This window comes from Lepus europaeus, chromosome 10 (genome assembly GCF_033115175.1).
Source record: "Lepus europaeus isolate LE1 chromosome 10, mLepTim1.pri, whole genome shotgun sequence".
In the NCBI taxonomy this organism is placed as follows: Eukaryota; Metazoa; Chordata; class Mammalia; order Lagomorpha; family Leporidae; genus Lepus; species Lepus europaeus.
This window is the reverse complement of record NC_084836.1, coordinates 20,649,540-20,675,791: the sequence shown is the minus strand read 5'-3', so window position 1 is coordinate 20,675,791 and position 26,252 is coordinate 20,649,540. Positions and strand designations below refer to the sequence as shown.

General features: G+C 39.8%; 1 protein-coding gene across 2 annotated transcripts in view; it reads right to left on the bottom strand.

Annotated features, from left to right (window-relative positions):
- Positions 1-26,252, bottom strand: part of BLTP3B (bridge-like lipid transfer protein family member 3B) — a 134,678-nt gene that overhangs the window by 88,421 nt on the left and 20,005 nt on the right. For both annotated transcript variants that reach the window (XM_062203072.1, XM_062203071.1), the window contains 2 exons: positions 7,408-7,570; positions 5,815-5,853 (listed from right to left, as the gene is read on the bottom strand). In XM_062203072.1, coding sequence (XP_062059056.1) covers positions 5,815-5,853; positions 7,408-7,470 — 102 coding nt within the window. In that variant the 5' untranslated portion in view covers positions 7,471-7,570. The remainder of the gene's footprint in view (positions 1-5,814; positions 5,854-7,407; positions 7,571-26,252) is intronic.

The window sequence follows — 26,252 nt, the reverse complement described above, 5'->3', positions numbered from 1 at the left end:
AAAAAAAAATCAGAGAATAAACAAAATTGAAAAGAAACAAAAAACAACAAAAGATCAGCAAAACAAAGAGCTGGCTTTTTGAAAAAATAAACAAAATAGACACACCACTGAGCCAACCTAAAAAAAAAAATGGAGAAGATCCAAATAAATACATTTAGAGACGAAAAAGCAAATGTAACAAGAGACACCACAGATATAAAAAGAATCATAAGGAAATACTACAAAGAGCTGCATGACAACAAATTGGGAAACCTGGAAGAAATGGATAGATTCCTGGACACATACAACCTACCTAAACTGAGCCATGAAGACATAGAAAACCTAAGCAGACCAACAACAAAGACAGAAATTGAATCAATAATAAATACCTTCCCAACAAAGAAAAGCCCAGGATGGGATGGCTTCACTGCTGAATTCTACAAGACATTTAAAGAAGAAATAACTCCAATTCTTCTCAAGTTATTCAAAACAACTAAAAAGGAGGGAATACTCCCAAATTCCTTCTCTAAAGCCAGCAGCACCTGAATTGCTAAACCTGAAAAAGACACAACAGAGAAAGAGAACTAAAGACCAATTGCCCTGATGAACACAGATGCAGAAATCCTCAACAAAATACTAGCCAATCGAATCCAACACATCAGAAACATAATTCACCCAAACCAAGTGGATCTCACATATGCAGGTTCAACATTTGCAATCAATGTGATACATCACATTAACAAACTGAAGAACAAAAACCATACAATTATCTCAATAGATACAGAGAAAGCATTTTGATAAAATAGAACATACTTTCATGATGAAAACTTTATGCAAATTGGGTATAGAAGGGACATTCCTCAAAATGATCAATGCAATTTAAGACAAACTCTTGGCCAACAGAGTACTGAATGAGGAAAAGCTAGAAGCGTGTCCCCAAAGATCAGGAACCAAACAAAAATATCCACTCTCACCCTGCTATTTAATACAGTCCTGGAAGTTTTAGAGCCATTAGGCAAGAAAAAGAAATCAAAGGGATACAAACTGGGAAGGAGGGAGTCAAACTATCCTCATTTGCAGATGACATGATTTCTATACATAGGGGATCCAAAAGACTCCACTAAGAGACTACTGAACTCATAGAAGAATTTGGTAAAGTGCCAGGGTATGAAATCAACACCCAAAAATCACCATCCTATCTACACATAGACTATTCCACGGCTGAGAGAGAACTTCTAAGATCACCCCCATTCACAATAGTTACCAAAACAATAAAATACCTTGGAATAATTTTAACCAGAATGTCAAAGAGCTCTATGATGAGAATTATAAAACATTACAGAAAGAAATAGAAGAATATACAAAGAAATGGAAAAATCTCTGTATTCATGGATTGGAAGAATCAATATTATTAAAATGTCCACACTACCAAAAGCAATTTACAGATTCAAAGTGATACCAATCAAATTACCATGGATATTCTTCTCAGATATAGAAAAAAATGATGCTGAAATTCATATGGAAACACAGGAGACCCAGAATAGTGAACACAATCTTCTACAACAAAAACAAAGCTGGAGGCATCACAATACCTGATTTCAAGACACTACAGGCAGTTACAATCACAACAGCCTGACACTGGTACAGAAACAGATGGGTAGACCAATGGAATGAAATAGAAATGCCAGAAATCAACCCACACATCTACAACCAACGTATCTTTAAGAAAGCAGCTAAACCATCAGGGAAATGCAAATCAAAACCACAATTATTCTTAGGCATTTAAATTTAACTGAAAAGTGATCTCTGTTAAATATAAGAGTGGGAATAGGAGAGGAAGGAGATGTACAGTTCAGCACATGCTCACTCAGACTTACCCTTAGTGGTAGAGCTAGAAATGTGCCAGGGGAATTCCAATTCAATCACATCAAGGTGGCATGTACCAATGCCATCTTACTAGTCAAAGTGATCAGTTTAAGTTCATAATTGATCATAATGACAGGATTAAGTGTCAAAGGGATCACATAAACAAGACTAGTGTCTGCTAATAATAACTGATAGAATTAAAAAGGAGAGAATGATCCTACATGGGAAGCAGGATACACAGCAGACTCCTAGAATGGCAAATGTCCTAAACAGCACTCTTGCCTCAGAATCAGCCCTTAAGGCATTCAAATCTGGCTAAAAAGCCCATCAGAGTTTCACAGGCATGGAAAGCCAAGACACTGTGGCAAAAAAAATGACCTAAATGAAAGATCTCTGTGAGTGAGATCCCAGCGGAAAGAACAGGCCATCAAAGAAGGAGGTACCTTTCTCTCAAGGGAGGAGAGAACTTCCACTTTGACTACGGCCTTGTCTAAATAAGATAGGAGTTTGTGAACTCAAGAGGCTTCCATAGCCTTAGCAACTCATGACAAGAGCCTTGGGTGATTACTGACATCATAAATAAGAGTGTCAATTGTTAAATCAACAACGGGAGTCACTGTGCACTTACTCCTCATGTAGGACCTCTGTCCTTAATGTGTTGTACTATGCGAATTAACGGTAAAACTACTACTCAAACAGTACTCTATACTTTGTGTGTCTGTGTGGGTGCAAACTGTTGAAATCTCTACTTAGCATATACTAAGTTGATCTCCTGTATATAAAGATAATTGAAAATGAATCTTGATGAAGAATGGGATGGGAGAGGGAGTGGGAGATGGTATGGTTGAGGGTGGGAGGGAGGTTATGGGGGGGAAAAGCTGCTATAATCCAAAAGTTGTACTTTGCAAACTTATATTTATTAAATAAAAGTTGAAAAAAAAAGAAAGAAGCTAAAATCAATTCCTGGAGGAAGGCAGTCTCTTTAACAAACGGCTCTGCGAAAACTGGATCTCCACATGCAGAAGTATGCAAGATCCCTACCTTACACCTTAAACAAAAATCCAGTCAAAATGGATCAAGGACCTAAATCCACGATCCAATACCATCAAATTAATAGAGAAAAACTGAGGCAACCCTGCAAGACATTGGCATAGGCAAAGAGTTCTTGGAAAAACTCCAGAGGCACAGGCAATCAAAGCTAAATTTGACAAATGACATTACATCAAATTGAGAAGCTTCTGCATTGCAAAAGAAACAGCAAAGTAAAGAGACAACCCACAACATAAGAGAAGTTATCTGCAAAATATGCAACTGATAAAGGTTTAATAACCTTTATATATTATATACCCTTTATATTATATATATATATATATATGTATAAGTCAACAACAAAACAACCTAGTTAAGAAATGAGCAAAGAACTTAAACAGGCATTTTTCAAAAAAGGAAATCTAAATGGCCAACAGACACATGAAAAAATGCTCAGGATCACTAGCTGTCAGGGAAATGCAAATCAAAACCACAATGTTTCACCTTACCCCAGCTAGAATGGTTTTCATACAGAAATAAGTAAATAAGAAATGCTGGCAAGGATGTGGGGAAAATGGTACCCTAATCCACTGCTGGTAGAAATATAAACTGGTCAACCACTGTGAAAGACAGTATGGAGCTACCTCAGAATTCTGAATCTAAACCTACCATATGACCCAGCCATCCCACTCCTGGAAATTCACAAAAGGGAAATGAAATCAGCCTATGAAAGGGTTATCTGTACTCCCATGTTTATTTCTGCTCAATTCACCATAGCCAAGATACAGAATCAACCCAAATGTTCATCAACTGAAGACTAGATAAAGAAATTATGGGATCTATACACTAGGGAATACAACAGAGCGGTTAAAAAAAAAGAAAGAAAGAAAAGAAAAGAAAAGAAAAGAAAAGAAAAGAAAAGAAAAGAAAAGAAAAGAAATCCTGTCATTTACAACAAAATGGATACAACTAGAAAACATCATACTTAGTGAAATAAGCCAGTCCCAAAAGGACAAATAACATATGTTCTCCCTTTTCTGTGGTAACTGATAGAGCACCTAAAAAATGAAATTGACACTTTGAGATGCAATTTCTTTGAACAGCCCCTGTCCTGACTGTTAAGAAACAATTCTTTTTCATGCTATTTGTTGAACTAATTATAAAGTATAAAGTTAACTGAAAATAGATCTTTGTAAAAAATAGAATGAGAATCGGAGAGGTGCTAGGAAGAGGGGTGAGAGTGTGGGTGGGAGGGCAGGTATGGTGGGAAGAATCACTATGTTCATAAAGTTGCATTTATGAAATGCATGAAGTTTGTATTCTTTAAATAAAAGGTTTCTGGGGGACAAAAGAAATCCTTTCTGAGGATTTCTGCACCAGTGATCTAGCTACCTGCCACAAGACCCCAACCCTGAAAGGCTCCTCCACCTCCCAACATTGCCACTCTGAGGACCAATTTTCCAGCACATGAGGCTTTGGAGCAAGCACGCAAACCATATCTAAACCACAACACCTCCAAACCCAAAGCTGCCCAGAATGTGCAGCCTCATTTTTCAGTGGATTTTCTCCTTGTTAGGTTCTCTTGGGGTGTTCTACCCTTCATTCACTGCACCAGAGCTGAGTGTGCCTGCCCCTTTTGTCTTGTTGTCTCCCCTGGAGTTGTTACCTTTACAGTGCCAGGCAGTGCAGGAGGTGTTGGGGAAGCAACATGGGATAAAACATAGCATGGGCTCTGCCCTCACAGAGGTCACACTGCTCATCCTCAGCACCAGTCACATGTGACACTGGCTGTCCCTACCTGGTTATGCTCTCCGTGCTCTTTCTCCTGTTCTACCACCCCAGCCCGAAGAAAAAAGAATGAATCACTAAATTAAGAAAAGACCAAGTTTTCTTAAGAAGCAAAGCATATCAGGGGGCCAGCATTGTGGCAGAGGGGATTAAGCTGCTACCTGCCATACTGGCATCCCGTATGTCTGCCAGTTTGTGTCCCAGGTGCTCTACTTCCTTCCAGCTCCCTGCTAATGCTTCTGGGAAAGCAGCAGAGGATGGCTGTAGTACTTGAGGCCCTGCACCCATGCAGAAGACCTCGATAAAGCTATTGGCTTCAGCCTGGCTCAGCTCTGATGGTAACAGCCATTTGGAGAATGAACCAGCAAACAGAAGATCTCTCTCTTCCTTTCCTTCTCTCTGTAACTCTTTCAAATAAGTAAATAAATAAATCTTTAATTTAAAAAAAGTATATTCAAGAACATATTAGATAACTTACAAGACAGGTAAAAGAACAAGCAGAAAAAGTCTGGGTCAAAGATTATTGAAAGAAAAATGTCCTTGGGGTCGGCATTGTGGTACAGGGGGTTAAGCAGCCACCTGCAACATCAGCATCCATATGAGCAAAGTTCAAGACTCAGCTGCTCCACCTCCAATCCAGCTCCCTCCTAATGTACCTGGGAAAGCAGAGGAAGATACCCCAATTGCTTGGGCCTCTCTACCCACAAGGGAGATCTGGAAGAAGCTCCAGGCTCCTGGCTTCCATCTGGCCCACCCCTGGCCATTGTGCCTATTTGGGAAATGAACCAAAATATGGAAGATCTCTTCACATTGTCTGTCTGTCTGTCTCTCTCTCTCTCTCTCTCATAACTCTTTAAAATAAATAAAAATAAATCTTAATATATATATAAAATAAAAATCCCATAATCAATACACTGTTCAACCATAAAATAAAGTGTATCTACTTAGAACCTAATATGCTAGACCTGAAAAATTTAAATACCCTCTCATTGTAAACTTCTCATTTAAGGGCTAAGAAAACTATGTCCCATCAAAGTAAAGAGAAAGATAATTAATGATAAATCCAATAAATTGTTTTCTTGAAACAAAAGATTAACAGAGTAGTAGATAATATGCACATATGTTTATTTCTGAGGCAGTTTCAGAACTCACCAAACAGATGGGGTGTGTTTTCAACTTTGTCCATGGGATCTACAATTAAAAACATTTTTATTTAAAACATAATTTTTTTCAAATGAGAAAAATAGTAATCAACACAGATGTTCTTTTAATACAATGATAAATACCAAATCACATCACATGACATTTTTCTTAAATTGCAAATAATAAACTGAGCGACTCATCTACAATTTTAAAATCAGATGTGTTTATTTTATATAAGAAATATAAAGAGCTTTATTACTTAGCCTTTAAAATAGGAACTTCAAGTTCTTTTAATGATTGTTTCTTAGTCCTTAAAACCTTTTAATTTCATAATTTAAATGAAGTTTCCAGCAAAGTGTAATCAAAATTCTTATTTAAAATTTATTTGATTCTAGAATTCTGATCAATAGTTTTACAGATATACAAATACAAAACTGAGACCATTAATGTAAAATGTAGGCAAAAAATAAATACCATTCAAATATACCTGCATTAAAAATGTCCTGTCTTTGTAGTTATTTATGTTTATGAAGAACAAAAACTTAAAGTAACCACCAAAGGGTACAGGAAAATTTTCCATAATTATCTCTTAGCCCATATTTTAATTGTATGAAACAAAGTAGCACACAATATTTCTACTGAGCAGACTCTCAAATTATGATTGATCTTAAAGAAGTGATACAAGTTGACATGATAGTCAAAAAGAGGTAAAACAGTGAGAATCTGCAGCACAATAGTATTAGTAAATAAATAAATTAAGACTTTTGAAATGAAGAAGAAGCAAATGAAGAAAGGGAATGAAATTCCAAGTGAAAGTAAAGTGTGCAGTATAAAAAATAACTTATCAGTTTTTTTGCCTTTACTTGAAATATTTATTCACTACAAATTCAAAATGCCTCATGACAATAAAACTCACTGATAAACTATCTTTGAATATGTGCCAAATTTAAATGATTAGAAAATTATTAGTAACCTTTAAAAAATAAAGTATATAAACGAATAACATTAAGAGTATTTCAGCCGGCGCTGTGGCTTAACAGGCTAATCCTCCGCCTTGCGGCACCGGCACACCGGGTTCTAGTCCCGGTTGGGGCACCGGATTCTGTCCCGGTTGACCCTCTTCCAGGCCAGCTCTCTGCTATGGCCCGGGAAGGCAGTGGAGAATGGCCCAAGTCCTTGGGCCCTGCACCCGCATGGGAGACCAGGAGAAGCACCTGGCTCCTGGCTTTGGATCAGCGCAATGCGCCAGCTGCAGCGGCCATTGGAGGGTGAACCAACGGCAAAAAGGAAGACCTGTTTCTCTCTCTCACTATCCACTCTGCCTGTCAAAAACAAACAAACAAACAAACAAAAAAAAAAACAGTATTTCAAAAAGTTTGCGGAGTAGTAAAATTTAATAATAATGCTCATTTTCTACAAATTTGTGAAGTACCCTTGTATGACTTCAACTACATTCAAAAAACAGTCATACAATTACTTATATAAAGGTATTCTTTTCTCTAAATCATGTTAACTGTTTCTTGAAAGAATTATTTAAAATGAAATACTCATTTTGAAAGACAGAGATGAAATAGAAAAGGGAAACATAAATATTAGTCTCACCCTAATGGATGCCTTATTACAACAAACTTTGTTGATAGCAAGCCACGTGGGCAAATCCAACATATTCTGGAGCACCTCTTCATCCAACTCCAAATTCTTCAGTTCACCTTCTCCTTTAAGAGTACTTAGATTTATCTTGTCAGGAGATAAATTTTTGGTAAACCTAAAAGAGAAGATATGTTGATATTTATTTTAGTGTCAGTTACTGTAATTCATAGTCATAAATATACAGAGCATTAAAAATAGTAGAACTAAGAACCACTGAACCATAGTGATAAGCTATACTTAAAAAAATGTTTATTTTCATCTACTTGAAAGTCAGAGGAACAGAGACAAAGATGTAGGTAGTGCATTTACTGCCTCACTTCCCAAATGCCTGGAATAATCAGGGCTGGAACAGGCTGAAAGTAGGAGTCCAAAATGCCATCTCACATAAGTGACAGAGACCTAAGCACTTAACTCATCATCTGCTGCCTCCTAGGATGCATTATCAGGAAACTGGATTAGAAGTGAAGGAGCTGGGCTTGAACCAGGCACTCTGATAGATCATGCAGGAGTATCAAGCAGGAACGTAACCCAGTATGCTACAATGCCATCCTGGCTCTATTTTAATCTACATTCAATGTTTTTTTCATTGTTTTGATATCTCATATCTATAACTTCATGCAAAGCCTACAATTTTCAGGGCTTACATTTGAAAATCATATTCCCATATATAATGAAGCAATGGTTCTTACTGCCTTCGAACTGCCTGTTTAGTGGGCACGCACTATCTTCAAGGCATTATGCAAGAGGGAAGATGGCTTGAGTTATATTCTATTACATCTTATTCATTTCACTAGAGATCACATCACAGAAGTGGATAGTGCTACACTATTAGCCAACCTACAGAGAAGAGGATGAGAGAAACCCTTTTAGCAGCACCATCACCAGCAGCAGCAGATGTCATTCATCATCTTAAGAAAGAAGATGATCAATGGATATTCATATTCCTTTTAAAATCACCCACTGATTCCTGGTATTAAAAACTGGCCCTCGGCGCCGTGGCTCAACAGGCTAATCCTCCGCCTTGTGGCGCCGGCACACTGGGTTCTAGTCCCGGTCGGGGCACCGATCCTGTCCCGGTTGCCCCTCTTCCAGGCCAGCTCTCTGCTGTGGCCAGGGAGTGCAGTGGAGGATGGCCCAAGTGTTTGGGCTCTGCACCCCATGGGAGACCAGGATAAGCACTTGGCTCCTGCCATCGGAACAGCGTGGTGCGCCGGCCGCAGCGCGCTACCACGGCGGCCATTGGAGGGTGAACCAATGGCAAAAGGAAGACCTTTCTCTCTGTCTCTCTCACTGTCCACTCTGCCTGTCAAAAATAAAAAAAAAAATTAAAAAAAAAAAAACTGGCCCTAATCACTCCAGGCATAAATTATGGAACATAAACTCAGTTCTTAAAAGGTCTCTGAGGAAGGGGATTATACAATTATATTTAGCAGCTGATTTTGGTGTTTTATGTGGGACTTTAAAAAACAACAATTATTTAGGATACTGAATTAGCTGTATGTACCACTTACTCCTTCTCTAGGAGTTAGGTGCTTAAAGAAAATGTCAACAGTTAAAAGGAAACTGGACCCTGAATCCTAGCTAAAGAATTCAGGTTCTCTATAATGGCTTAAAACAAGAGTCCGATGAGGCGGTTCCAAGACGGCAAAGTAGGGAGGGAACTTAGCCCAGGAGAGGATAGCTTTAAAAAAGTGGAGAGAGTGTAGTCTCATGGAAGAGTTAGCGAGAAAACTCTATAGAAATTAGAGGGACACGAAAGACCTAGGTGGAGGGCGTGGACCCACAACTCTGGACTTTAGCAGCCAAGAGCTTAAGCAACAGCATTGGAAAGTGAGGTAAGACCAGACCACAGTAGCCCAAGCCACTGGTGATAAAGATACAGGAAGAGCCTAGAGGGAACTCGGCTTGGAGCCCCGTGGGGGATAATGGAACTGCCAAACTAGAGGAGAAAAAAAAAAAAAAAAAAAAAAAAGGATGGGATGGACCCATTTCTTTCTCTCCCATTACTTTACAATGGCGTCAGGTAACAAGCCGACAGAGCAGGGGCTATTATGGACATACATAACAGCTGCACCAGCTCTTGTCTGTGCCCAGCAACCAGGCGAGTAGAGACTCCTCACTCTGGTGGGGAGAACTAACAGGGGGCTAAGAGCTTGTGACTGTGTGAGGCTTTTGAACTGGACTGTGAAAAAAAAAAAACTAGGTGTGTGTAGGAGGACTTACAGTGTGGCTGGGACTTTGGCCAGTCACAGTGGGAGACTCCACATGCTCAGGGCTTCCTAGTTACCTGGTAAGAGACACTGCTGGGGGATTTGAACTTAAACTGAGGACTGCACAGATCCTTTGGTCCTTGGGAAAGGGCAGACGAATATTATACCCACTGGGGCTAGTGCTCCGGCACTGGTTTCCTTTGAGGAGAAGACCACAACTCAGCAGAATAAATTTCCCTTCTGATTAAAAAAAGAGAGAGAGGTTTACCACGTCAAACCTGGATGTGTCACCTTAGGCACAACCTTCACCCTGGAGAAATGAACAGAGCTCCCTGGCCACAGCCACTACAAGCCTCTAGCTATTCACTGAAAGCAGACATTCCACTTATCTACAGAGTCATAGTACAGATAAAAGTCTGCCACAGCAAAAAAAAAAAAAAAAAAAAAAGAAGAAGAAGAAGAAGAGGGAAGAGGGAGGAGGGAGGAGGAGGAGAAGAAACCAACAAGTATCTCCATAACCAAACAACAAACACACCAATTCAAGAAACAAGAATAAGGAAGACAACATGACGCCCTGAAAAGAATACACCACTTCAATATGAAATTGTGAACATGATGAGATGGAAGACATGCAAAAATTGAATTCAAAATATTGATCATAAGATTCCACAGATGTAATACAAAGCAAATACATGAACTTCTAAAATTCACAGAGGACATGAAAGAAAATTTCTCCCATGATACTGGAATCTTAAAGAGAAGTCAAAATGAAATGAAGAACTCAATAAAACAAATAAAAAATGTGATGGAGAGCCTTAACAACAGAATTGGTGAAGAAGAAAGAATATCCAACTTAGAAGACAAAGTACAGGAAATTATACAGTCAAACCAAAGACAAGAAGAGGAAATTAGAAAACTAAAAAACACTGTTGGGAAACCCAACATATGGGTTCTAGGAGTTCATAAAGGTGTGGAGAGAGAGAGAGGATTAGAAGGCCTTATAGTGAAATAATAACAGAAAACTTTCCTAATTTGGAGAAAGAAAGGGATATCCAGGTACAGGAAGCACACAGAACTCCTAATAGAGATGACCAGAAAAGATCTTTGCCAAGACACATTGTAGTCAAACTCACAATGGTAAAACAGAAAAAGAAGATTCTAAAATGTGCACGAGAGAAATGCCAGATTACTTTCAGATGATCTCCAATTAGACTCACAATGACTTCTCATCAGAAACCCTACAGCCAGGCTGGCACCGTGGATCACTTGGTTAATCCTCTGCCTACAGCACTGGCTTCCCATATGGGTGCCGGGTTCTAGTCCTGGTTGCTCCTCTTCAGTCCAGTTCTCTGCTGTGGCCCAGGAAGGCAGTGGAGGATGGCCCAGGTGCTTGGGCACCTGCACGCGCATGGGACACCAGGAGGAAGCACCTGGCTCCTGGCTTCAGATCGTCCCAGTGAGCCAGCCATAGCGGCCATTTTGGGGATGAGCCAGCAGAAGGAAGACTTTTCTCTCTGTCTCTCTCACTCACTGTCTAAATCTGCCTGTCAAAAAAAAAAAAAAAAAAAAAACAAAAACAAAAAAAAAAACAACCTACAGCCTACAAGAATGGTGAGATATAGTCCAAATCTTAAAAGAAAAAAAAAAAACTGTCAACCCAGAATATTGTAGCCTGCAAAGATCTCATTTATGAATGAAAGTAAAATAAAGAAATTCCATAACAAACAGAAATTGAAAGAATTTGTCACCACCCATCCAGCCCTACAAAAGATGCTTAAGGATATGTTGCACACAAAAACATAGAAACATGGTCATCACAATGAAAGAAAGTAAAGGAAGAAAATCTCCCAATTTAAGTTAAAAGGAAATTCAAAGTAAAAAACAGGAATGTGTTTGGAAAAGTGGCAGGGCAAGTCATTACTTAACAGTTACCTTGAGGGGAGGCTCCAAGATGGCGGAATAGGGAGGGAGCTCACTGATAGTCCAGGAAAAGATAAGTTTAATAAAAGTGGAGATAATGTAGTCTCAGGAACAGACTTAGGGAAAAAACTGCAGAGGAATCTCTTCTGGAATTAGAGGGACACGGTGGATCTACATGGAGAGCATAGGCGCCCATGGCTCTGGAACCCAGCTGCCAAGAGTTTCCACACCAGTGCTGGAAAGAGAGAGGATCCAAAGAACTCTACTAAGAGACTATTGGAGCTCCTAAGATCAATCCCATTCACAATAGCTACAAAAACAATCAAATACCTTGGAATAAACTTAACCAAGGATGCCAAAATCTCTACGATGAGAATTATAAAACATTAAAGAAAGAAATCGAAGAGGATACCAAAAAATGGAGAAATCTTCCATGCTCATGGACTGGAAGAATCAATATAATCAAAATGTCCATTCGCCCAAAAGCAATTTATAGATTCAATGTGATACCAATCAAAATACCAAAGACATTCTTCTCAGATCTGGAAAAAATGATGCTGAAATTCATATGGAGGCACAAAAGACCTCGAATAGCCAAAGCAATCTTGTACAACAAAAATAAAGCCAGAGGCATCACAATACCAAATTTCAAGACACACTACAGGGCAGTTATAATCAAAACAGCACAGTATTGGTAGAGAAACAGATGGATAGACAAATGGAACAGAATAGGAACATCAGAAATCAATCCAAACATCTACAGCCAACTTATATTTGACAAAGGAGCCAAAACCAATCCCTGGAGCAAGGATAGTCTATTCAACAAATGGTGCTGGGAAAACTGGATTTCCACGTGCAGAAGCATGAAGCAAGACCCTTACCTTATACCTTGCACAAAAATCCACTCAACATGGATTAAAGATCTAAATCTATGACCCGACACCATCAAATTATTAGAGAGCATTGGAGAAACCCTGCAAGATATAGGTACAGGCAAAGATTTCTTGGAAGAGACCCCAGAAGCACAGGCAGTCAAACCAAAATTAACAAATGGGATTGCATCAAATTGAGAAGTTTCTGTACTGCAAAAGAAATAGTCAAGAAAGTGAAGAGGCAACCGACAGAGAGGGAAAAATATTTGCAAATTATATAACTGATAAAGGATTAATAACCTGAAGAAACTCCCCAACAACAAAACAAACAACCCACTTAAGAGATGGGCCAAGGACCTCAATAGACATTTTTCAAAAGAGGAAATCCAAATGGCCAACAGGCACATGAAACAATGTTCAGAATCACTAGCCATCAGGGAAATGCAATCAACCCACAATGAGGTTTCACCTCACCCGGGTTAGAATGGCTTACATACAGAAATCAACTAACAATAGATGCTGGAGAGGATGTGGGGAAAAAGGGACTATTCCACTGTTGGTAGGAATGCAAACTGGTAAAGCCACTATGGAAGACAGTTTGGAGATTCCTCAGAAACCTGAATATAGTCCTACCACATGACCCAGCCATGCCACTCCTTGGAATTTACCCAAAGGAAATTAAATTGGCAAATAAAAGAGCAGTCTGCACCTTAATGTTTATTGAAGCTCAATTCACAATAGCTAAGACATGGAATCAACCTAAATGCCCATCATTGGCTTTCCATGCCCATTAACAGAAGACTGGATAAAAAATTATGGGATATGTACTCTATAGAATACTATATGGCAGATAAAAAGATCTGATCATTTGCAACAAAATGGAGGAATCTGGAAAACATCATGCTGAGTGAAACAAGCCAGTCCCAAAGGGACAAATATCATATGTTCTCCCTGATTGGTGACAACTAACTGAGCACCTAAAAGGAAACCTGTAGAAGTGAAATGGACACTAAGAGAAACAATGACTTCATCAGCCCTTGTCCTGTTGAGGAACAACTTACTATTTTATTCCTTTTAGAATTTTAGTATATTTTATTCTACTTAATACCATTGATTGAACTCTTTAATTAACACACACAATTATTCTTAGTCATTTAAATTTAACTGAAAAGTGATCCCTGTTAAATGTAAGAGTGGGAATAAGAGAAGGGGGATATGTACAGTTCGGCACATGCTCATTCAGACTTACCCCTAATGATAGAGCTAGAAACGTGTCAAGGGATTCCAATTCAGTTCCATCAAGGTGGCATGTACCAATGCCATCTTACTAGTCAAAGTGATCAGTTTAAGTTCACAGGAGGTGGATGGGACAAACCTCACAGGAAAAATGACATTTGGGTTATGATCTACAGGAAATGAAGGAGCTTGTTACACATTTATCTGGAGGAAGCATATTCTAAGCAATGTAATAGCAAAGGCAAAAACTTGAGAATTGCACGATAGCAAGAAGGCCAGTGTGGCTAGAGAAAATGAGAAAAGCCAAGAATAGAAGCGGATGAGTTTAGAGATCTAACAGGGGCCAGATCATGCAGGACCTTTTAAGCCACTTACATAAAGATTCTGGTTTCTACCTCTAGCTGAGAATGAAAGAGTCTGAACATGACTTTGACTACTATCAAGCAGGTAACTTCATTTTTAAAGGGTCACTCTATTGAGAATATATGAAAAGAATACAAGGATAGAAGAAAGGAGCCAAGGGAATACACTACTGCACTAAGATGAGAGAAGATGTTGCCTTGGTCCAAAATTAAAGAGTAAGAGGAGATGAGACAGGAGCAATCTAGATATACCCTGAAGTAATAACCAAAAAGATTTTATTGCACAGACTTAAAAGTCAAGGATGACACCACGATTTTTAGTCCAAAAGTCAAAAGGTTAGAGTTCTTACAGATTTGTTTCCTGGGTTGTGTTTAAATGCTGGATCCAGGAAGTACCAGTTCTTTAAGTAAAGCTGCTAACACAAAGTCTATAGTGTTCTCCATTCTAAAGAGAGAAAGAAACAGAATGCTGGCACTGTGGTGGCTCAGTGAGTTAAGCCACTTGTATTCAATCCTGAAGTACCAGTTTGAGTGCCAGTTGCTCCACTTCCAATCCAGTTCCCTGCTGATGGACCTGGAAAGGCAATGAAGGATGGCCCAAGTACTTGGATCCCTGCCACCATTGTGGAAGAACTAGATGGTGTCACTGGTTCCTGGATTTGGCCTGGCCCAGCCCTGATCATTGCCACCATTTGGGGAGTAACAATGGACAGACGATCTCTCTATTTCTTCCTCTTCAAACTCTGCCTTTCAAGTAAGAAAAATCGAAAGGAAGGCAGGCAGGCAGGCAGAAACAGGATAAAGGGAAAGACACTTTCCCAGCACCTGAAATGACTTTTGTACTTTGGGACACAAAAATGTTTCCCCTTATACCTTGTGAATAAACATTTCCGGGATATAAACAAAAAGTTTACCACTTTTCTATCATTTGTCCTATAACATATTATACAGTACCAGGACAAGGAAATTCCCAGCCTATGAAATCAAATTGGTTGCTTAATTTCCTATGACTTAGGTCTCAGTTTATTATCAATAGTCCATGGCACACTTAGAAATAGGAGAAATTTCCTGCATGTTTAAGTATTGCTATGGGTTTGCAGGTATATTCAGATATCTTTATTCTAACCATGTCCTTTGTCAATCAAGCTCAAATATATGTTTCAAGAAGTCCTTTTTAATCCTTTAAACATGCCTTGTCATAGTGGGTAAAGCTGCCACCTGTGGTGACAACATCCTATATGGGCGCTGATTCGAGTCCCAGCTGCTCTACTTCAGATCTAGCTCTCTGCTATGGCCTGGGAAAGCAGTGAAAGATGGCCCAAGTCCTTGGACCTCTGCACCCACATGGGAGACCCAGAAAAAGTTCCTGGCTCCTGGCTTCAGATGGGCGCAGCTCTGACCACTTCAGCCAATTGGGGATTGAACCAGCTGATGGAAGACTTTCTCTCTCTCTCTCTCTCTGCCTCTCCTTCTATCTCTGTTTAACTCTGACTTTCAAATAAAATAAATAAATCTTAAAATAAATAAATAAATGAGTAAATAAATATGCCTTGTATCAGAAATTGTTTACCTTACTACATCTCTTCTAAGCTTTAAGACCTACTTCACGGAGGAGAGAACTTCCACTTTGACTACGACCTTGTCTAAATAAGATTGAAGTCAGCGAACTCAAAAGGCTTCCATAACCTTGGCAGCTCATGACAAGAGCCTAGGGTGATTACTGACACCATAAACAAGAGTGTCAATTTGTTAAGTCAACAACAGGAGTCACTGTGCACTTACTCCTCATGTAGGATCTCTGTTCTTAGTGTATTGTACAATGTGAATTAATGCTATAACTAATACTCAAACAGTACTTTACACTTTGTGTGTCTGTGTGGGTGCAAACTGCTGAAATCTTTACTTAATATATGCTAAATTGATCTTCTGTATATAAATATAATTGAAAATGAATCTTGATGTGAATGGAATGGGAGAGGGAGCGGGAGATGGGAGGGTTGCGGTTAGGAGGGAAGTTATGGGGGGTTAAAAAGCCACTGTATCCATGAGCTGTACTTTGGAAATTTATATTTGTTAAATAAAAGTTTAAAAAAAAAAGGCCTACCTCACACTTTATATCCAAAAGTAAGTTTTTGTAATGGACTCCTTGAAGATAATCATATACTATTTAGAAACAGGGAGGTTCTGGTTATTTGTAAGTCATAGTTACAGAGAAAAACAGAGACAGAGAGATCTTCTATCCACTGGTTGACTCTCCAAACGGCCGCAATGGCCAGGGCTGGGCCAGTTCGAAGTCAGGAGCCCGGAGCTTCCTCCAGGTCTCCCACATGAGTGGCAAGGGTCCAAGCACTTGGTCATTTTCTGTTGCTTTACTGGGCACGTTATTAGCAAGGAGCTGGATCAGAAATGGAGCAGCCAAGACTCAAACCAACACCCATAAGGGATGCTGGCACTGTAGGCAGTGGCTTTACTACTATGCCACAATATTAGCCTTGGGTCACAAATTTTCAAAGAGGAAATTTATTTCATTAGAATAAAGCATAATTAACAGAGTTGTTCATAATTTTCTTTTATTATTCAAAAGGCACTCAGAAGATTGTAATTTTTCAATTTTATTACTAGCAACTTCAATATGGTCTGTAAACACAGAGAATTAAGTTAAATATTTACTGCCTACACAGCAATACACTGTTTTAGAAATTTTACTTCAGCTTTAAATTTCATCTGCCAAATTATACTTACTTGTCTATTTCTTTAAAAACGGGGTGTGGTGGGTTGGGGAAAATAGGGGCAAAGAAAGACCAGAGACAAAGAAATAAAAATCTACAAAAATTAAATGCATTAGTTCAACTTCCTAGTAATTAAATATGCTTTATTTTGTCTATTCATATTACATAGTAGGCCACATTTTTGATAATATTAATTTTATAATATCTGAGAATAATTTTAATGCTCTTATACCAATCAAAAGAATGTACATAATATTCTATCTTTGGGTATGAAAAAAAAAGTTATTCTAGGAAAGAATAGTTAAAAAAAAAGTGGAAAGAGTGCAATCGGAGGAAGGGTTAAAGGAGAAAAACAGAGGAGTAAAACAGCAGATAGAAGATCTCTCTCAAATTAAAAAATAAATTATGAATATATTTATTATATTTTGTATTGCAGCAACATTAAAAGTTGAAACTCATACAAATAGAGAATTTAAAGGATCAAGCTGTGAAACTAATCATGAAAATATATGATTACTCATCTTTAAAATATTTCATCTTATCTTAAATAAAAAGCTGAAGATATATTAGTAACTGTCACATACAACGCTATTAGAAAGCTAGCCTCTTATATTGGATAGATAGGGTGTATATGAAATTTTCTCATTATAAATTAGGCATTGACTTACATATTTCAGGTTTGTATAAATGGCTCATAATTGCTTACTAATATGATTATGTTCCTTTTTAAAAAAGGAAACAGGAGACTATTTCTTCATTATATTTGTATCAGGTTGGTATTAGAAAAGTAGACTGGCCGGCCCCACGGCTCAATAGGCTAATCCTCCACCTGCGGCGCCGGCACACCGGGTTCTAGTCCCGGTTGGGGTGCCGGATTCTGTCCCGGTTGCCCCTCTTCCAGGCCAGCCCTATGCTATGGCCTGGGAAGGCAGTGGAGGATGGCCCAAGTGCTTGGGCCCTGTACCCGCATGGGAGACCAGGAGAAGCACCTGACTCCTGGCTTCAGATCAGGGTGATGTGCCGGCTGCAGCACGCCGGCAGCGGCGGCCATTGGAGGGTGAACCAACAGCAAAAGGAAGGCCTGTCTCTCTGTCTCTCTTTCTCACTGTCCACTCTGCCTGTCAAAAAATAAAAAAAAAAGAAAAAAGAAAAGAAGACTATTTTATTCTTCTAAAACGGTGATCATAACCCCCTAAATTGATTTCTCAAGCCAAACTATGGCCCACAGTTTAAAATAACAGTCATTCCTAGGTATCCAAATCAGTACCCAAATAAGTTCCAAAACCCCCACAAAAATACAATGGTGTAGTATTTGCATATAACCTATATATATCCTCCCACACATATACCAATATACTTCAAATCATGTTTCTGGATTACTTAAAATATCCAATACGGTATCAGTGATATGTAAACAATTATTATACAGAACTGTTTATGGAATAAGAAGAAGAAAAAGTGTATACTTGTTCAATACAGACACAATTTTTCTCCAACATTTTTGATCTGGGGTTGGTTGAATACACATACGTAGAGCTTGAGGATACAGAAGGCCAACTATATATGAGACTATTTTATGACCTGTTTAACTAATGTAATTCACCATTTTAAAAGTAAAATCACACAATGATCTCAGCTGAGGAATAAAAAGGCATCCGACAAAAGTCAACATTCTTTCAGGCAAAACAGGCCAAAACCAGGGGAGGAAGAAAACTTCCCCCAAACCACAAAGGAATGAAACAAAAAACCTACAGTTAGCATCATATTAAATGATGAAAGATTAAAATACTTTTCTCTTAAGTAAGGGCCAAAGCAAGGATGTCTGCTCTCACCACTTCCAACTGATAGTGCAATGAAGGTCCTAGCCAACAAAATAAGGCAAAAACAAACAGGAGCCTGCACTGTGGCACAGCAGATTAAAGCCCTAGCCTGAAGCACCAGCATCCCATACAGGCGCCAGTTCTAGTCCCAGCTCCTCCTCTTCCGATCCAGTTCTCTGCTGTGGCCTGGGAAAGTAGTAGAAGATGGCCCAGTCCATGGGCCCCTGCACCCACGTGGGAGACATGGAAGAGGCTCCTGGCTCCTGGCTTCATTTTGGCCCAGCTACGGGCCGTTGCGCCCAATTGGGAAGTGAACCATCGGATGGAAGACCTCTCTCTTTCTGCTTTTCCTCTCTCTGTATAACTCTGACTTTCAAATAAATAAATAAATCTTTTAAAAAATTAAAAATGGGATAGTATTTTGGGGCAGTGGGTAAGTCGTAGCTTGGGATGCCAGCATCCCACACTGGAGCTATTCCCACTTCCAATCCAGCATCCTGGTAATTTACCTGGGAGGCAGCCAAAGACAGTGTAAGTAAACCATGTAAGAGATCAGGATAGAGTTCCTGGCTCCTGGTTTTGGCCTGGTCCAGCCTGGCTGTTGTGAAGGAATGCACCAGAGGATAGATCTCTTTTTCTCTCTCTCTCTGTCTCTGCCTCTCTCTGCCACTCTGCCTCTCAGATAAGCAGTTAAAAAAAAAAAAAAGAAAGAAACCTTAAGAAAATCTGAAGAGAGCAGATTATAATTCATGATAATGTATCACACTGTTAACTTAATTGTGACAAAAGTACCACGTTAATAATAGGGTATACTCTATTTGGGGTGCATAAGAACTCTGTATTATCTTCACAACTTGTCTGTAAACCTAAAACTATTCTAAGACAAGAGAAACTTATCTTTTAAAATCAGTGGTTAATAGGTTTATCTATTTTATTGCAAATTTCACTCAATAAAAATTTATTTAAAAAACAAATCATAGGGGGAGGGAGGGAGGAAGGAAGAAAATATTTTATTAAAACTGTATCTACAAACTATATTGAATCTCTTAAACTAGAAATTAAAAAAGTACTAAACTGTATTTCTATATGCCGACAACAAAAATCAGAAACAAAGTTTGTAAGTATCATTAACATTAGTATATAAAATATAAAATTGCTAGATAAATCTAAAAGGCATATAAAACCTACAAACTGAAAACGAAAAAATGTTGCTGAGAATAATCAAAGAAGATCTATATAAATGGAAAAATAAAGCATATTAGATCAGAATTTATAATATTGTTAAGATGTCAATTGTCCCCAAATGTATTTATAGAATCAAAGCAACCCCAAGCAAAATCACAGGGTTTTTTGGTAGAAATGACATGCTGATTCTAAAATATTTATGAAAATGAAGAAGATCTAGAATACCCAAAATAGCTTTGAAAAAGAGGAGCAAAGTTGGAGGTATCATACTACCAATTTCAATACTTATTTTTTTTTAAATTAAACTTTTATTTAATGAATATAAATTTCAAAGTACAGCTTATGGGTTACAATGGCATCCCCCTCCCAAAACTTCCCTCCCACCCACAACCCTCCCCTTTCCCGCTTCCTCTCCCCTTCCATTCACATCAAGATTCATTTTCAATTCTCTTTATGTACAGAAGATCGGTTTAGTATATATTAAGTACGATTTCAACAGTTTGCCCCCATATAACAACACAAAGTGAAAAAAAATACTGTTGGAGTACTAGTTATAGCATTAAATAAGAGTGTACAGCACATTAAAGACAGAGATCCTACATAATATTTTTTTTAAAAAAATTAATTTTCTATGTCATTTCCAATTTAACACCAGGGTTTTTTTTTTTCATTTCCAATTATCTTTATATACAGAAGATCGATTCAGTATATAATTAGTAAAGATCTCATCAGTTTGTACCCACGCAGAAACACAAAGTGTAAATATACTGTTTCAGTACTAGTTATAGCATCACTGCACATTAGACAACACATTAAGGACAGATCTCACATGAGATGTAAGTACACAGTGACTCCTGTTGCTGACTTAACAGTTTGACACTCCTGTTCATGGCGTCAGTAATCTCCCTAGGCTCTAGTCATGAGCTGCCAAGGCTATGGAAGCCTTTAGAGTTCACCGACTTTGATCTTATTCCGATAGGGTCATAGTCAAAGTGGAAGTTCTCTCCTCCCTTCAGAGAAAGGTACCTCCTTCTTTGATGGCCCCGTTCTTTCCACTGGGATCTCACTCGCAGAGATCTTTCATTTAGGTCTTCTTTTTTTTTTTTTTTTTTTTTTTCTTTTCCATGGTATCTTGGCTTTCCATGCCTACAATACTCTCATGGGCTCTTCAGCCAGATCCAAATGCCTTAAGGGCTGATTCTGAGGCCAGAGTGTTGTTTAAGCAACACTTAATAGAACAAAATAAGAGTCCATAAACAGATGTAAACTTAGAGTCAACCTATTTGCAACAAATATACAAAACTGCCTCAATGAGGAAAAGATTAAATTTTCAACAAATGGTATTGACACTTACTCACACTGTAAACAGAAATTAACCTCAAGTGAATCTCAACCAAAATCAGGAAACTTATAAAGGGGATGGGTATTTGGCACAGTTGTTAAGATGCTGCTTGGGATACACACATCCCATATGGGAATGCCTGAGCCTGAGTCTCAATTCTGCTTCCAAGTCCAGCTTTCAGCTAATGCACACCTGGGAGGCAGCAAGAGACAGCTCAAGTACATGGGTCTCTGCCACCCGTGTGGGAGACTGGGACTGACTTCCTGGCTCCTAGTTTCAGGCTGGCCCAGTCTTGGTTGTTAGCTATTGAGGAGTGAACTGACAGATGGAAGATCTGTCTCTCTCCCTCTCTTTTTTTCAAATAAGTTAAAAAACTAAAAAATAAACTTCTATAAGAAAATGCAGAAGAAAATCTCACTGACACTGAGTTTAGCAAAAATTTCTTTAGCACGAGTGAGCACTCTGGGAGGCAGCAGGTGATGGCTCCACCCTGGCCTGGTCCTATCTGTTGAAGGTATTTGGAGTATGAACCAGTGGATAGAAAATCTGTCTCTCTCTCTCTCTCTCTGTGGCTCTGCCTTTCAAATAAATAAATAAAACTTTTCCCTGAACTTCAAAAGATACTGTTACTGAAGGACAATCCACAGCCTGTGAGAAACTATTTACAAAAATCTGTATTTGAGAGTCTGGTCCTGAGGCATACCAGGTAAAGCCGCCACCTGTGGTGATGGCATCCTTTATGGCTGCCGGTTCGTGTCCCAGCTGCTCATTTCCAGTCCAGATCTCTGCTAATGGCCTGGGAAAGCAGAAGATGGCCCAAGTGTTGGGCTCCTGTACCCACATAAGGGACCTGGAGGAAGCTCCTTGCTTCTGGATTCAAATTGGCCTAGCTCCAGCAGTTGCAGCTGTTTGGAGAGTGAACAGTGGATGGATGATCTTCTTCTCTAAATGTTCAAGTAAATAAATAAATCTTTTTAAAAAAATCTCACTAGTGGCCAGTACCATGGCTCAACAGGCTAATCCTCCGCCTTGCGGTGCCGGCACACCGGGTTCTAGTCCTGGTCGGGGCGCCAGATTCTATCCCGGTTGCCCCTCTTCTAGGCCAGCTCTCTGCTATGGCCCGGGAAGGAAGTGGAGGATGGCCCAAGCCCTTGGGCCCTGCACCCGCATGGGAGACCAGGAGAAGCACCTGGCTCCTAGCTTCGGATCAGCGTGATGCACCGGCCACAGCGGCCACTGGAGGGTGGACCAACGGCAAAAGGAAGACCTTTCTCTCTGTCTCTCTCTCTCTATCCACTCTGCCTGTCAAAAAAAAAAAAAAAATCTCACTAGTCCAAGTTATCAATTTCAGTTCACAATTGATCATACTGATAGGTCTAAGAGTCAAAGGGGTCACATAAACAAGACTAGTGTCTGCTAGTACTAACTGATAGAATCAAAAAGGGAGAGAAAGATCCAACATGGGAAGCAGGAGACACAGCAGACTCATAGAATGGCAGATGTCCTAAATAGCACTCTGGCCTCAGAATCAGCCCTTAAGGCATTTGGATCTGGCTGAAGAGCCCATGAGAGTATTGTAGGCATGGAAAGCCAAGATACCATGGAAAAGAAAAAAAAAAAAAAGGACCTAAATGAAAGATCTCTGTGAGTGAGATCCCAGTGGAAAAAACAGGCCATCAAAGAAGGAGGTACCTTTCTCTGAAGGGAGGAGAGAACTTCCACTTTGACTATGACCTTGTCTAAACAAGATCAAAGTCGGCGAACTCAAAAGACTTCCATAGCCTTGGCAACTCATGACTAGAGCCTAGGGAGATTACTGATGCTATAAACAAGAGTGTCAAACTGTTAAGTCAACAACAGGAGTCACAGTGTACTTATTCCTCATCTAGGATCTCTGTCCTTAATGTGTTGTTCAATGAGAATTAATGCTATAACTAGTACGGAAATAGTATTTTACACTTTATGTTCTGTGTGGGTGCAAACTGACGGTATCTTTACTTAATATATGCTAAATCGATCTTCTGTATATAAAGAGAATTGAAAATGAATTGATGTGAATGGAATGGGAGAGGGAGTGGGAGATGGGAGGGGTACGGGAGGGAGGGAAGTTATGGGGGGGAAAAAGCCATTGTAATCCATAAACTGTACTTTGGAAATTTATATTAACTAAATAAAAGTTTTTTAAAAATCTACATTTGAAAAAGAACCCCTGTCTACAAAATATAAAGAAATTTTAAAACTTGAAAATGAGACAATCCATTACTAAAACAGGCGAAAAGATTTCATTAGACTCTTTTTTTAATTATTATTATTATTTGACAGGTAGAGTTACAGACAGAGAAAGAGAGAAGGTCTTCCTTCTGTTGGTTCACTCCCCAAATGGCCGCTATGGCCGGTGCTGTGCCAATCCAAAGCCAGGAGCCAGGTGCTTCCTCCTGGTCTCCCATGCGGGTGCAGGAGCCCAAGCACTTGGGCCAACCTCCACTGCCCTCCCAGGCCACAGCAGAGAGCTGGACTGAAGAGGAGCAACCAGGACTAGAACCCCGTGCCCATATGGGATGCCGGCGCCACAAGTGGAGGATTAATCAAGTGAGCCACTGCTGGCCCCTAATTAGACTCTCAAAACCAAGATAAGCAAACAAAAAGACACATGACAACCAACAATCATTAGGGATCAGCAAAGTGAAAACCACAATAATGGGGCAGGTGTTGTGGGTACAGCGTGTTAAGCCACTGCTTGAGATGCTGGCATCCTGCATTAGAGCACTGGTTCCAGTTCCAGGCAGCTGATCCAATTACCTGCTAATGTACCTAGGAAAGCAACAGCTGCTTGCTCATGTAACCTGGGACCCTGCCACCTACATAAGAAACCATGATGGAGTTCCAGGCTCCTAGCTTCTGCCTGGCCCAGCTCCAGTCAGTACAACCAACTGGGAGAGTGAACCAGTGGATGGAAGATCTTTCTCTCTCTCCCTCTCTTCTCTGTCAGTCTGCCTTTCAAATAAATAAAATAAATCTTTAAACACACACACATACACACACACACAATAAGACACCATAATATGCTTGCTAAAATTAAAAGGATAGGGACTAGCGCTGTGGCACAGGGGGTTAAAGTCCTGGCCTGAAGCACCAGCACCCCATATGGCACCGTTTCTATTCCCAGCTGCTCCTCTTCCAATCGAGCTCTCTACTATGGCCTGGGAAAGCAGTGGAGGATGGCCCAACTCCTTTGGGCCCCTGCACCCATGTGGGAGACCCGGAGGAAGCTCCTGGCTCTGGATCAGTGCAGCTCGGCTATTGCAGCCATCTGGGGAGTGAACCAGTGGATGGAAGCGGATGGAAGACCTCTCTGTCTCTACCTCTCTCTATAACTCTTTCAAATAAATAAAATAAATATTTAGAAAAATTGAAAGGGTAACTATTCTGAGTATTTGTGAAGATAGGAACAACTGGAAGCCTCACATACTTGCATATAAGAATGTACAATGTACACTTTACACTTCGGAATCATTTTGGAAAAGGAAAACTGTCAATTTCTTAAAACGTTAAATATGGACCTAAAATACAACTTATTCATCTCACTGCTAGCTGTTTACTCAAAAGAAAGGAAAAGCCTATGTCTTCACAAAGTTTATACCTGAATGTTTGTAGCAGCTTTATGTGTGATATCCAACAAACAGAAACAACCCAAATAGCCCTTAACAAACAAATGGGTAAACAAATTGTGGTATATTCACAATGGAATACTACTCAGTAATAAGAAGGTGCACATATAGCTAAATAATTGCAAAATAATTATGCTGGGCCCAGTGTTGTGACATAGGGGCCAAAGCTGCCATCTGTAATGCTGGTATCCCAAGCAGGCACTGGTTCATAGCCCACCTGCTCCACTTCCAATCCAGCTTCCTGCTAATGTGCCTGGGAAGGTAGTGGAGGATGGCCCAAGTGTTTGGACCCTGCTAACTATGTGGGAAACCCAAAAAAAGTTCTTGGATCCTGACTCTAATCTAGCACAGGCCTGGATGTTGTGACCATTTGGGGAGTGAATCAACAGATGGAAGATCTCTCTCTGTGTCTCTCCTTTTCTCCCTGTAACTATGCCTTCCAAATAAATACAAAAATCTTAAAAAAAAAAAAAACTTCTGTAAAAGACACTAGGAAGGCTGGCGCCACAGCTCAATAGGCTAATCCTCCACCTGCGGCACCGGCACACAGGGTTCTAGTCCCGGTTGGGGCGCCAGATTCTGTCCCGGCTGCTCCTCTTCCAGTCCAGCTCTCAGCTATGGCCCAGGAGGGCAGTGGAGGATGGCCCAAGTGCTTGGGCCCTGCACCCGCATGGGAGACCAGGAGAAGCACCTGGCTCCTGGCTTCGGATCAGCGCAGTGCGCCAGCCACAGTGCGCCAGCCGCAGCGGCCATTGGGGTGAACCAACGGAAGGAAGACCTTTCTCTCTGTCTCTCTTTCTCACTGTCCACTCTGCCTGTCAAAAAAAAAAAAAAAAGACACTAGGAAAAAGTATGCTACATGATTCATTTAATAAAATTCAAATTAATATTCTAAAATGCATACTAATCTAGGTAAAATAAAGTGCACTTGTGGTTGCTCAGGAATGAGGCAGTGGGTGCATTAAGAAACTTTTAAGGATGTAGATATGTTTTTTTTGTTTGTTTGTTTGTTTGTTTGTTTTGTCAGGCAAAGTTAGACAGTGAGAGAGAGAGACAGATTGGTTGGTTCACTCCCCTAATGGCCATTATGGCTGGCGCTGTGCCGATCCGAAGCCAGGAGCCAGGTACTTCCTCCCGGTCTGGTCTCCCATTCGGGTGCAGGAGCCCAAGCACTTGGGCCATCCTCCACTGCCCTCCCTGGCCACAGCAGAGAGCTGGACTGGAAGAGGAGCAACCGGGACTAGTACCTGGTGTCCCAACCGGGACTAGAACCTGGGGTGCTGGCGCTGCAGGCAGAGGATCAGCCAAGTGAGCCACAGCGCCGGCTGATATATTCTTTTTAAAATTATGGTGATGCTTTCATGAGCACATACATATGCTAAAATTTCATGAAACTGTATACCTTACAGTTCATTGCAAATATACTAGTTTTATTTTAATAAAGCTGTTTATA